Raw genomic sequence first — 15,025 nt, forward strand, 5'->3', positions numbered from 1 at the left:
TCTAGGAGCAGCACCTATAGCTCGAGCACCGTATCGATTAGCCCCATCAGAACTGGAAGAACTATCTACACAACTGCAAGAAATTTTGGATAAGGGTTTTATTCGTCCTAGCTCTTCGCCTTGGGGAGCTCCAGTATTATTTGTGAAAAAGAAAGACGGTACCTTCCGCATGTGCATAGATTACCGCGAATTGAACAAGGTAACCGTGAAGAACCGCTATCCTCTTCCACGTATCGACGACTTATTCGACCAGTTGCAAGGGTCGAGCTACTACTCGAAGATTGATCTGAGGTCAGGTTACCATCAGCTGAGAGTCCGGGATGAGGACGTCTCCAAAACATCATTCAGAACTCGCTACGGCCACTACGAGTTTCTAGTCATGCCATTCGGGTTAACAAACGCACCTGCAGTCTTCATGGATCTTATGAACAGGGTGTGCAAGCCTTACCTGGACAAATTTATGATTGTTTTCATCGACGACATCCTGATTTATTCCAAGAGTCAGGAGGAACACGAGCAGCATCTGCGATTGATTTTGGAACTCCTTCGAACAGAACAGTTGTACGCCAAGTTTTCAAAATGTGACTTCTGGCTTCGTGAAGTCCACTTTCTAGGCCATGTGGTAAACAAGGATGGGATCCATGTTGATCCATCCAAGGTAGATTCGATCAGAAACTGTCCTGCACCTCGTACACCAACGGAAATACGCCAATTTTTGGGTTTGGCGGGTTATTACAGAAGGTTTATTAAAGACTTCTCAAAGATTGCACAGCCGCTTACACTACTGACACAGAAGGGTGTCACCTGTCGTTGGGGTAATCCTCAGGAAACAACTTTTCAGCACTTAAAAGACAGGCTCTGCAGCGCACCTATTCTTTCATTGCCAGAGGGCACGGGCGATTTTGTGGTTTATTGCGACGCATCCATTCAGGGTTTTGGATGTGTGTTAATGCAATGTGACAAGGTCATCACGTCAACTTAAGGTTCACGAACGGAACTATACTACGCACGATTTAGAGCTGGGAGCTGTTGTTTTCGCGCTCAAGATATGGCAACACTACCTGTACGGTACCAAGTGCACTATCTACACTGATCACAGGAGTCTCGAGCATATCTTCAAGCAGAAGGAATTGAACATGCGTCAACGTCTATGGGTTGAACTACTCAATGATTACGAATGTGCCATCAAGTACCATCCAGGCAAAGCCAATTGTCACACCCCGATTTCCACGTGTCACCGGTGGGCCCGGTGTGGGGTACAGTGACGTAGTTGGCATCGTCATAGACAATCAACACAATATAATAATGCACAGCGGAAGCAGAATAAATACATTTCAACTTTAATTAAAATGACATAATAAACATCATAAGTAGTTGAAACGGATCCACAGGCGGATCAAATAAAATAAGATAAAAATTGTTCAACAGATATTTTGTCGTCCGAGCTTGCGAGACTATAGTGGACGCTCTTAGGAAACAGCCAGCCTATTTCGTATAGTACCTTCACTTAACCTTTTGGGAAAAATACGTCAGTTTACACTGGTAAATACAAATCAACTGACTCATTTTGAAAATGACTGAAAATTTATTTAAGTGCACAAGGCATAAATATTTTTATTAACTTGGGATAATTATGCAATATAAACTTGTGAACGAATTACATGCACTCGTATCTTTGGTGGCCCGGGATCTACTGTCCGGGCTAAAGATTAAATGACACACCACATTAAAGAGTTATACATGCCGAGTGTACGCCTACACCCCGTGCTCTGGTCGTGGCCATCTCGTAAGATAATGCCAAGGATATCCGGGACACGGTCAATAACCCCCCAAAGCCTAAAGTAAGACAAGACTGTTTAAACGAGTCGCACAAGCTATTCAAGACTGTACACCCATAAGGTGCAGGACTTGTGCGCCCGATCAAGCGGTATTTTAAATACCGTACCCCAAGCCCGTATAGGGAAAATAAGTCAAAATGTATTTACCTGAGCAAGTATGAATCACAAACAGTAAGTGTCGGTAGCTTTTACTGGGCCTCCTAATCTGGAACAAAGGTTTATAATAACCTATTAGATTCCTAACGGGTCTTTTATTTAAGCTTAGGCTTTGACCGGTTAGTTTTAAGAACGATGCGGTTTACGCACGATTAAGCGAAAGACCGGATAGAATGTGATTTAGACCCGACAAGTTTGAATACTTGTATAATATGGGTATACTAAATACATTCTGGATTTTGAGATAAAATGATGACGTTTGACCCGTTTCGGTCAATTTACGCAAACTAGTTACGTAAACCGAACCGAACGCAAAAAGGGCGTTACGGGTGGCCAAAAGAGTCAAATGCAAGTTTCCTGAGATAATATGCTTTAAATATGATATAACATCAGTAAGTTATGTTCTATATTGCCCGGAATAATTTTAAACTCAATTTATGCCTTAGAAGGGCATTTTGGTCATTTAAAAGATTATAAAAGAGTCAAATTAGAAATCTGAGTTTCGGGTCTGGTTTATACAGTAAATATACTCCATTTAACATATTATATCAGTAGGGTATGACCCATATACCAAACTTAACATTTAAAAATCAAACTATGCACCGTAGGGGTATTTTAGTAATTTCACAAGGGCTAAAACTGCCAAAACTGGAAATCTGAGTTCATATACTTATACTTACTGTTATTAAATGAAAATATGCTAATTACTTCAGTAGGTATAAGTCCTATATGTTTAAAATGAGTATAACGCTTACTATGCGCTAAAAATGCTTAAAATGTGATTTAAAGGCGTTTCCGGGTTTTCAAAATAAATCTGGGATTTTTATATTTCCAGAATACTTAAAATAATTTATTTAACATATAAAATCAGTAGGAAAAGGTTTCGGGTCAAGAGAATGCATAAAACTCATTTTATGGCCTAAACGGTCAAAACCGACATAAACCGAAATAACTAAGCGATCTAAGATACGATCAGCCAAAAATTAAATAAAAATCATCTAAAATCCCAAAATATTATATAACATTAGTGGGTAAAAAGTTTTGTATCAAAACGTGGCCAGAAATGGGTTATACGCGAAAAGGGCCGTTTATGTAACTTAAGAACATAGTTTTACGCTAATGGCCATAACTCAAAATCTGGACCACCAACTGATCCGAAATTTTCGGTGCAAGTTTATATATTAGAAATAAAGATTTCTACTCTTTCACTTTTCCAAAAATCACGTTTTATATCAAAAAGGGCAAAATAGTCAACTTTTAAGCATAATCGGAAACATGCAAATGAACCGGCTAAACATAGACTCAAGCAACAAAAATTCCAGAGAGTTTTACCAAAATAAAAATGGTCAAAAATACTCTCCAATACAGATCTCAAACATGCATGTACGAATCCGAATCGATAGTCTACGAAGTAGTCGTTCTACAAGACTTTCGGTTCCGATTCGTATCTATACTAAAGATTGTCGAGTTGATCATAGTAAAACACATTCTTATATTCATTATAAAGCTATTTATGATGATCAAATAGATTGCATGTCCTTTCCATTACCATCTAAGCTTATTTTTGCAAAAACAACTTCTGTTGACTTTTTAGAAACAAGTTTGACTCGACAATTAGCATGCATGTAGTGGGAATCAGAGATTACCCTTTTGAGGGTTTGTTTCCCACATAAATACCAACATATATGTGGTTTCAATTTGAGAAATGACTGAGTGAAACTCGTTTAATCAGAAAGTCAAAGTATAAGAACAATCAGTTTGACTTTTACTAATAATCGATGCAAGAACGAATTAGAGACTGAATTAGGAGCTTACAAAGGTCCTATTGATGCTTAGATAACACTAGGAATCGGCCTTGATGTCCAGAAATGCTCCAGAGATGCTTTGAGAGTTCTTGAGAGTAGAGAGTTCTTTGTTCACAATTTCAAGTGCCAAGAAAATGGATGAAAATCTGATTTAAAGCTGCATTCAGATGTTTGTAAGGAGGTTACTGTGGCACTAGGCATGCATGGCATCTTATTGGGGCTTTTGGAGGTGAAAAACAGCTGTTACACACTTAAATTCGGACCCAAACCAAAGCAGTTCGCGAATTCAGTTACTGGCAGCCCCACGCGGCCCGCTTGGGTCAGTCCAGGCGGGTCGCCTGACCCCTGATCAGCCAAACTATTTTCCATTTTGACAGCTTTGGTCCCTGAACTTGCACGCGATGTTTCGGCTGCTTATTTTGACTCGTAAACCCCCAAACTTGGTTTTTAAGAACCTTAGGACATTTACCAACATGGTAATGTCCTCGGATAACTTTGCGCTCAACCGAAAAGCCATGAAATTCGACGTTGACGCTTTTAACCCCTCAAGTACGGTTTTGGCCATAACTTTCTCATACGTTGACGAAACTTCACGAAATTTTAACCACATATTCTAGTGAGTATATTTTAGCTTCTCAAAGCTTCGGGTCTGCCAAAAGTTCACTCAGAGGTATAAATTAAACATGTTGACACTTTTGGCCCCTATAGTTTGCAATTCCTCACTTTTGTGCAATTTCTGCGTCGTATGATCCATGAACCATCCGTTTAAGGTTATGAACATTATGTAGGGCTATCATAGAGTCTATTTATCCATTGTTGACACTTTGAACCCTTACGTTCCATAGTTTTCACCGTTTGTCACTTTTAGTCCCTCTAAAGTTTGTTTTCACATACCGGAACCTTATGACACGTGTCAAGACATTATTGGACGAAATTTTTCGAGGTGTTACATCCTCACCCCCTTAAAAGAAATCTCGTCCCCGAGATTTACTGAAACAAATGAGGATATTTTCCTTGCATCGTGGATTCCACTTCCCACGTGTATTCGGGACCTCTACGGGCATCCCATTTGACCTTAACAATAGGCACGTGCTTCCTTCGAAGCTTCTTTACCTGTCGATCCTCAATCGACAAAGGTTTTTCCACAAATTTCAGACTCTCGTCTATGTGTATATCTGTATGCGGTATAACCAGTGAATCGTCAGCGAAACACTTCTTCAAATTACAGATGTGGAACACATTATGAATAGCGCTAAGCTCTTCAGGCAAGTTTAACTTGTAAGCAACTGACCCGACACGTTCGATAATCTCGAAAGGTCCTATATATCTCGGGCTTAGCTTGCCTTTCTTTCCAAATCGCATCACACCCTTCCAGGGCGATACTTTAAGTAATACTTTATCACCTACATCGAAGTGAAAATCTTTGCGCTTAGGATCCGCATAACTTTTCTGCCTATCCCTGGCAGTTTTCAAACGATCGCGTATCTGCACGATCTTATCCGTCGTCTCAAAAACGATATCTGGTCCTGACAGTTGGACTTCTCCAACTTCTGCCCAACAAATGGGCGATCTACACTTTCTACCGTATAGGGCCTCAAAAGGCGCAGCCTTTATGCTGGAATGGTAGCTATTGTTGTAGGAGAATTCAATCAGTGGTAGGTTCTTATCCCAACTACCACCCAAATCGATCGCACATGCACGAAGCATGTCTTCCAAAGTTTGAATAGTACGCTCGCTCTGACCATCGGTCTGAGGATGATAAGCCGTACTAAAATTCAAACGAGTGCCCAACGATTGTTGGAAACTCTTCCAAAAATGTGACGTATATCTAGTATCTCTATCGGAGATAATAGATACAGGTATACCATGAAACACTACAATCTTATCGACGTATAATTGAGCTAACATATCGGAGCTATACGTCTCCTTGATGGGTAGAAAATGAGCTGACTTAGTCAGTCTATCTACTATGACCCATATGGTATCATTTCCCTTTTTTGTCTTCGGCAACTTGGTGATGAAATCCATTGTCACCATTTCCCATTTCCACTTGGGAATTTCAGGTTGTTGAAGCAAACCTGACGGCTTCTGATGCTCGGCCTTGACTTGCGCACAAGTCAAGCATTTAGCTACATGCTCAGCTACTGACTTTTTCAAACCAATCCACCAGTAGTTTGCTTTCAAATCCTGGTACATCTTATCAGCTCCAGGATGAACGGAATATTTAGAGCTGTGGGCTTCCTGGAGGATAACATCCCGAAGTCCTCCATAAACTGGAACCCATATTCGTCTGTTTAGTCGTAGCATTCCATCTTTGTCGTAGGATAACTGCTCCTCAGTTACTCCTAACTTCTCTGCAGGATAGTTAGCTTCCAACACAGCTTCCTTCTGTGCAGCTAACACCCTTTCATTTAAATTATTTCTTATTTCAATGCGCTTGGCATTGATTCTGATCGGTTTCACCCTTTCCTTTCTGCTTAAGGCGTCAGCAACTACATTTGCCTTGCCTGGATGGTATCTTATCTCACAGTCGTAATCATTTAAAGTTTCCATCATCGCCTTTGTCGCATGTTCAATTCCTTCTGATTGAACAAGTGTTGAAGACTCTTGTGATCCGAATAAATTATACACTTGGTTCCATACAAGTAATGTCTCCATAGCTTCAAAGCAAACACAACCGCACCCAATTCCAAATCGTGGGTGGTGTAATTCTTCTCGTGCACCTTTAGCTGGCGAGAAGCGTAGGCAATGACTTTGCCTCTTTGCATGAGCACACAGCCCATACCAGTGTGCGATGCATCGCAATACACTATGAAATCTTCTATGCCATCGGGCAGTGTCAACACTGGCGCGTTGCTCAATTTCTTCTTCAGGATGTCGAAGGATTCCTGCTGCTTAGGGCCCCAATCAAACTTAATCTTCTTGCGAGTCAGCGAAGTTAGGGGCGCAGCAATTCTTGAAAAGTTCTCAATAAATCGCCTATAATATCCTGCCAATCCAAGGAAACTGCGAATCTCGGTAGGAGTCTTCGGCTCCTGCCAGTTCATGACTGCTTCTACTTTAGCGGGATCTACTTGGATACCACGCTCGCTTACCACATGTCCAAGGAATTGGACTTCTCGAAGCCAAAATTCACACTTCGAAAATTTGGCATAAAGCTTCTCTTGATGCAGAAGTTTGAGAATACAACGAAGGTGTTTCTCATGGTCAGCTTGGCTCTTCGAGTAGATAAGGATGTCGTCAATAAAGACGATGACGAATTTATCTAGATAAGGCTTGCAGACGCGATTCATGAGATCCATGAACGCGGCTGGTGCGTTTGTGAGCCCAAAAGGCATCACTAGGAACTCGTAATGTCCATAACGAGTCCTAAACGCTGTCTTGTGTACGTCTTCCTCCTTGACCTTCAACTGATGATATCCTGACCTTAGGTCAATCTTGGAGAAATAGCTTGCTCCTTGCAACTGATCGAACAGATCGTCGATCCTGGGTAACGGATATCTATTCTTGATAGTGACCTTGTTAAGCTCACGATAATCGATGCACAGACGCATCGACCCATCCTTCTTTTTAACGAATAAGATTGGCGCTCCCCAAGGAGACGAGCTAGGTCTAATAAAACCTTTAGCTAATAAATCATCCAACTGCGTCCTCAACTCCTTCATCTCCGTTGGTGCCAATCTATATGGTGCTCTTGCTACAGGCGCAGCGCCTGGAATGATGTCTATCTGAAACTCCACTTGCCTATCCGGTGGCAAACCGGGTAGTTCTTCAGGAAATACTTCAGGATATTCCGAAATAATAGGGATATCCTCAATCTTCGGCTTCGACTCATCAATGGTAACTTGTGCCATGTAAATGACACATCCCTTCTGCATGCATCTGGATGCTGTAACACCTCGAAATTTTGTGTCCAATGATGTGTTAACACGTGTCATTTGATTACACGTGGCATCCATAATAAATAAAGGACTAATTTTGACAAACCTTGAAAGTATATATAAATTCGAGGGTTATAAATGTCAACAAGGGTAAATATACTGTATAAGTAACCCTAAATAAACGCTTGTACCTTCAAACGAATAAATCATAAAACGTACGGAAGCGAAACGCGGAAGAAAGTGAGAGATTACGAACTACAGGGGTTAACTGTGTCAACATGTTTAATATTACCTCTGAGTGACCCTTTAACGTTCCCAAGGCTTCGTAACAGTATGATACGCTCACTAAAATAAACTGTATAAATTCCGCGAAGTTCCGTCTTAAAACGAAAGAGTTATACTCAAATTCGTATGAGAAGGGTTAAAAGCGTCAATAATGAAAGTTAAGGCTTTCTAAATAATTAATAAACTAACCGGGGACTTAATAATGCGGGTATATAACACGAGGCCCCTATCGGTAAATAACCGAGGGCCAAACCGCAAAGTTACTGTTACGCCCCAAATCCCACCATTAAATACGTACAAATAAGTAGGATTATATTTTTGAAAATTTCGACATGACCTATTCGTTTGACATCGTTAACCACCTGTTCTACAAACCAAACTTAACCACTTATACATCCTAGACAAAAACACAAAACAAACGAAGTCTACATGGGTCACGACGTGACTCCATTTACCAACTTTTACCCTACGACCAAGATGTCAACATATCAACTAGACATAAATACATAAGACCAAGACTTAAAACCATTCCAAAAAGACTTAACAACGGAAGCGAGTAGCGGGCGTAAATCAAGTGTGCACGTTCCAAGTCGTCCAATCGCCTAAGTCGAGGATTTACCTACATTAAACATCAAACTTTAAAAAGTTAGTAAAGGCGCTTATTTAGTCCACAATATCAACATGGTATTTACAATCATCCAAATACTTCCATTTCTTATACGCATTCGATTACCCATTTAGTGGGTATGGCATACAATCTCATAATGAGATTTAAGCATTTCACATCCGAGCCGATAACATCGGGTTAATTGCTTTCACTAAAAAAAAAAATCTTTCGTTCTATCCGTATATTGGACTGAACCTTTTTGCATACGATTTTGCTTACATGACCACCCGTTCTAGACGGATGTCTCATATCATTACCCGACCTAGTTGTAAAAACCGGTCGGCTTGCATAACTTAGCATAATCCTTCTTTTGCATAAACGAATCCGCCAGGGATTCACCATTCTTTTATTAACACCGCAAATAACTAAAAACATAAGATAATTCTTGTAACAAGGGTCGTTCAATATAATTGCTAACGAATAAATAAAAAGTAAACTTTCGTATGAAACGGATCATACCTCGATCTTGTGAACCTTCCGTTTTCTTAGCACTTGAGCCTTCTTCCTTCACGCCTATACCAATACATAATTTCATTCTTTTAGTACCCCGATTTCATTTCGTTAATTCCTCTATATTACACATAATTGTTCTTTCAAGCATTTCATCAAACACCTTGTGTGCGTTACACTAAATAAGCATAATGTACAATTATTTGAAGCATAGTTTACTAATTCACCTACATATCATCATTATACAACCAATTTTCTTAAAACTCTTTACTCTACATCAAATTATCTAGCATTCAAGTAATTCAAACAAGATCATATAACAAGAATACATGAATTCATAATTACTATGATACTTGTTAACCATGACACAATTCCACCAAGTGGGTTTCTTTCAATTAACTAAAATTGAGCATGATTCCTACACTAGGGAGTGCCCTTATCACCTAAACAACACAAATCATGCCACGGATCTTGTTCGGGTCGAAACCCCTTTCTCTAAAATTCACCAAATTCAAAAATTCGACTTACCAATCTACTAGATATGCTTAGATGTTTGAAGTTTTAGAACATGCAGCAATTAAACTTGATTTCTCCTTGTCAATTGCTGAATTCTTGCAAGAACAAGGTAACCCTTGTTTTTCCCTGCCCTTGATCGATCCCAGTGACGCACACAAGAGTATGTTTTTGGGTTTACCAATATCAAACCTTAATTATAAAAATCTTACACATTAACCCCTTCTAATTTGATAAGCATTTAAATTAAGCATTACTTCAAATTCTTAACCTATTCTTTTATCATAATCCCTTAATTAGGTTACTTTTGTTCATTTTCATTTAATTTAATTAAGTACCGGTTTTTGGGGTGTTACAAATCTACCCCCCTTAAAAGAGGTTTCGTCCCCGAAACCTGGATATATAATAAATCTTAAATGTGCACATACCAAAAAGAAAGGGATAGTGTCTTCTCATCTCATCTTCCGTCTCCCATGTGAGTTCTGAACCCTTTCGGTGTTGCCATTGTACCAACACCTGTCGGACCGTCTTGTTGCGGAGCTTCTTCAACTTGACATCTTTGATGGCTATTGGTCTTTCGATATAATTCAACCCCTCGTCCAACTCAATGTCATCGAGAGGTACTAACGCGGTTTCATCCGCAAGACATTTTCTCAATTGCGACACGTGGAAGGTATTGTGAATTCCGTCTAAAGTAGGCGGTAATTCTAATCGATATGCAACCTTTCCAACACGAGCCAAGATTTTAAACGGCCCAATATACCGAGGACCTAATTTACCCCGTTTACGAAAACGGATTATGCCTTTCCATGGCGACACCTTCAACAGAACGAAATCTCCAACTTGAAATTCAATAGGACGCTTTCTCTTATCTCCATAAGCTTTTTGTCGATCCTGGGCAGCTTTCAAACGAGTCCTAATTAATTCAATCTTTTCATTTGTCATTGCTATTAAATCAATTGGCGCGAGCTCCCTTTGCCCCACTTCACCCCAACATACGGGAGTTCTACACTTCCTTCCATATAGTAATTCGTATGGTGCCATTTGAATGCCACTGTGGTAACTATTATTATAAGAAAATTCCACTAGTGGTAAATGGTCATCCCAATTTCCCCCAAAATCTAAGGCACACGCCCTCAACATATCAATAAGTGTTTGAATGGTTCTTTCTGACTGGCCGTCAGTTTGAGGGTGGTAGGCGGTACTTATGTGCAATCTCGTTCCCACGCTTTCGTGAAATCTTTGCCAGTAGCGAGAGGTAAATCTAGTATCACGATCCGAGATGATTGACACAGGCACCCCGTGTCGAGACACGACCTCGTTCATGTAGATTTCTGCCATTTTCTCGGAAGAATAAGCTTCTTTAATGGGTAGAAAGTGGGCGCTCTTCGTAAGTCGATCTACGATTACCCATATTGTATCATACCCCTTTTTCGTTCTTGGAAGCTTGGTTACTAAATCCATCGTTAGTTCTTCCCATTTCCACAACGGTATCCCCAATGGTTGTGATTCTCCGTAAGGCTTTTGGTGTTCTGCCTTCACTTGAGAACACGTTAAGCATTTTGCGACATACTTGACGATATCACGTTTCATGCCCGGCCACCAATAGTTGGTTTTTAAATCTCCATACATCTTTGTAGCCCCAGGGTGGACCGAATATCGTGACTTATGTGCCTCGTCGAGTAGAGCAGCCTTGACTTCACAGAATCGGGGTATCCAAATTCGGCCGAATCGCGTTTTGAGTCCGATCGAATTTTCTTCTAATTTATCGATTACACCTTTTAGTCTTTCCTTCTTTAAGTCTTCCGCTCCAAGCGACTTTATTTGAGATTCACGTATCATTTCAAGTAACCGTGGCGTAACAATCATCTTCATGGACTTTACACGAAAAGGAGTCGGATACTCTCTTCGGCTTAACGCATCGGCTACCACGTTTGCTTTTCCCGGGTGATAAAGAATATCACAATCATAATCCTTGATAAGTTCCAGCCATCTCCGTTGCCTCATATTTAAATCTTTCTGCTCGAAAAGATACTTGAGGCTTTTATGATCTGAGTAAATAGTGCATCTCGTGCCGTACAAATAATGTCTCCAAATTTTTAAGGCAAACACTACCGCTGCCAATTCTAGATCGTGAGTCGGGTAGTTTACTTCATGCGGCTTCAATTGTCTTGAAGCATAAGCGATGACCCTTCCCCTTTGCATCAAGACGCAGCCTAATCCCTGGTGTGAAGCGTCTGAATAGACCACCAAGTCTTCAGTTCCATCCGGTAATGTCAGAACCGGAGGACGGGATAGTTTCTCCTTTAACATTTGAAAAGCCTCCTCCTGATCTTTACCCCACACAAACTTCTCTTTCTTTCTTGTCAGTTTCGTTAAGGGTAGGGCTATCTTCGAAAAATCCTGTATGAACCTTCTATAGTACCCGGCAAGGCCCAGAAAACTTCTTATCTCTGTCGGGTTCTTCGGAGAGACCCACTTCATTACAGCATCAATCTTTGAAGGATCAACTAAAACACCCTCCGCATTGATCACGTGACCCAGGAATTGCACCTCTCTGAGCCAAAAGGCACATTTTGAAAATTTTGCGTAAAGTTTCTCCTTGCGGAGAATTTCAAGTACTTCGCGCAAGTGCATTGCATGTTCAGCTTTGCTTCGCGAATAGACTAAGATATCATCTATGAACACGATTACTGATTTGTCTAACATGGGTCGGCACACCCGGTTCATAAGATCCATAAACGCAGCCGGCGCGTTCGTCAATCCAAAGGACATGACTAAAAATTCATAGTGCCCATAACGGGTTCTAAATGCAGTCTTTGGAATATCCTCCTCCCGTACTCTAACTTGATGGTACCCCGAACGCAGGTCTATCTTGGAGAACCAGCTCGCCCCTTGTAATTGATCAAAAAGGTCGTCAATTCTAGGTAAAGGGTAGCGGTTCTTTATGGTTAGTTTGTTTAATTCTCTATAGTCGATGCACATGCGCATCGACCCGTCTTTCTTTTTAACAAAAAGGACGGGTGCTCCCCAAGGCGACACACTCGGGCGTATGAAACCCTTATCTAGAAGATCTTGCAACTGTGTCATTAATTCCCGCATCTCGGTGGGGGCAAGTCTATAGGGAGCCTTCGCAACAGGCTTCGCACCCGGATTTAATTCGATGCGAAACTCTATCTCCCTTTCGGGAGGAAGTCCCGGCAGTTCTTCCGGAAATATATCCGGAAATTCGTTCACGACCTCAACGTCTTCAAGCTTCGGGAGGGTTTGTTGGGCATTTCCTACATAAGCTAAGTATGCTCTACTCCCGTTAAGTACGTACTTATAAGCTTGGACCAAGGTACACAACTTGGTTTCCACGTTTCTCTCTCCTTGAATACTTAATTGTTTTCCACTTGGAGCTTGAATAACCATCACTTTAGTTTCACAGTTAATCTCCACATGGTGTCGCGCCAACCAATCCATCCCCACGATCATTTTAAATTCCCCCAAAACCATGGGTATCAGGTCGATGTCAAATTCTTCATCTTCTATAGTGAATTTACAATTTCTACAAACCTCATGTAACATATACATCTTGCTATCGACTATTTCTACTTCTAAAGGCATTGGCATTCGTTCGATCTTAAAGGACGGATGTTGTATGATTTCATTCGAAATAAACGACATAGTAGCTCCAGTATCAAATAGGACATAAACCGGTATGGAGTTTAGTAAAAAGATACCTGAAATCACATTCGGGAGAGACTTGGCTTCTTCGGATGTAATTTGGTACATTCTACCCTTGGCCCTAGAACCTTCTTGTTTCTTATCTTCCTTCTTCGACTCCTGCTGGAGTTTCGGGCACTCAGATTTGATGTGCCCCTTTTCGAAACAGTTGAAACAAGTTTTTGGGCTACTCGGACATTGATAAGATGAGTGTCCTTCCTTACCGCATTTGTAACACCCTTTCTTGCCTAACAAACATTCCCCCGTATGAAGTTTTCCACAAGTCTTGCACGGCGTGATACCACTCTTCGACTTATCCTTTCTTCCTTGCTCCTGATACTTCCCCTTTTTGGCCGGGGTCGGATTTCCACCCTTTTCGTTGGGTCTCTTTTCCCCACGCTCTTCTTGCCTCTTGATCTCGATTTCTCTATCCCGCGCTAAATTGATGAGCTCATCAAGAGTCTCACACTTCGAGGGAGTGATGAACTCCCTAAATTCTGCCTTTAACACGCCATAAAAGCGGTTAATCTTCATCCTTTCAGTTTGCACAAACTCTCCACAAAACTTCATCTTATCCAAGAAGGTGTTTGATATCTCATTTATCGTCTCATTCTTCTGTCGGAGGCGTAAGAAATCCTCTTGAATCTTATCAACGGCGGACTGAGGGCAGTGATATTTCATGAAAGGATCTTTAAACTCTTGCCAGGTCATTGTTTGGAGCCTTTCTTCACCTATCTCTTTACTGTGTGCATCCCACCAATCCTTTGCCTGAAAAGTGAGTTGGCCGGTGGCGAACATCATCTTATCTTCGTTATCACAACGACTTCGAATGAACACTGCTTCTATATTTGAAATCCATCTTTGGCATGCGATCGGATCAATTTTACCATCATACGTTGCCGGATTGCACGCCATAAAGTCTTTATACGTGCATCGTCGTTCCTTACCTTTACTTCTAGACCCCTCAATTAGTTCCTTCAATTCCTCAATCTTACTGGTCATCATAGCATCCACAACCCCCAGAACTCGGCTTTCTACCTCCTGAGCCAACCGTGGAAGATTGGCTTGCATAACCCCTTCCGCTACTTCCGTAACTTTGTTCTCGAACGCTTCTTGTCTAGCCACATCGTCATTATCATTAACGTTGCTTGCATCAGCCATCTATACAATAGCATATTTTCGTTTAATACAAATCACAAACTTTCGGTATATATCATTGTTCATTAATCAGCATTTACTTATTCCATTTCATGTCATTTGGTTCATTTCTTTTATACTTTCACATTTCAAGCCTTTATCCATTTTTTTAAGGTTTCCTCCATTTGTCCATATTATTTGACGTATTACTTTCGGCTTTTATGGTTTCATTCGATTGTAACCTCTATCCGTGGTTACATCTATCCTTATAGGTCTTATATGGGCCTTACCCGACAAAAAAATAGGCTTTCAATTAATTCGGGAACTCGAAATATGAAAAAGGACATTAATTAAAAAGTTTCAGCGAAGCAGACTTCCGCTAGCCGTCGGCGACGGTCTAGCCTCCCGTCGGCGACGGGTTCAGGATTGTGGCGTCGGCCACCTTCACCCGTAAGCAGGTAAGTAAGGCGTCGACACATGGGGGGGCGTCGGCGACGGCCAGGGGCCCGTCGGCGACGGCCTCTCCTCTGCTGAAACGATGCTGAACTCATTTTAGGCTTTTCCGACCATTTCCCGAGTATATTT

The 15,025-nt window shown here is 41.1% G+C and overlaps 1 protein-coding gene across 1 annotated transcript; it reads right to left on the bottom strand.

The window, feature by feature from the left end:
- Window positions 1–8,330: 8,330 nt before the first annotated feature.
- LOC110896847 lies at window positions 8,331–14,464 on the bottom strand. Its single transcript, XM_035981389.1, has 3 exons — window positions 13,321–14,464; window positions 9,092–9,145; window positions 8,331–8,584 (listed from the first exon to the last, which is right to left on the bottom strand). Exons 1-3 carry the CDS (start codon window positions 14,462–14,464, stop codon window positions 8,568–8,570), a joined length of 1,215 nt encoding a protein of 404 aa, XP_035837282.1. The 3' UTR covers window positions 8,331–8,567.
- Between the last annotated feature and the right edge of the window lie 561 nt (window positions 14,465–15,025).

Source organism: Helianthus annuus, chromosome 12 (assembly GCF_002127325.2).
Source record: "Helianthus annuus cultivar XRQ/B chromosome 12, HanXRQr2.0-SUNRISE, whole genome shotgun sequence".
Lineage (NCBI taxonomy): Eukaryota > Viridiplantae > Streptophyta > Magnoliopsida > Asterales > Asteraceae > Helianthus > Helianthus annuus.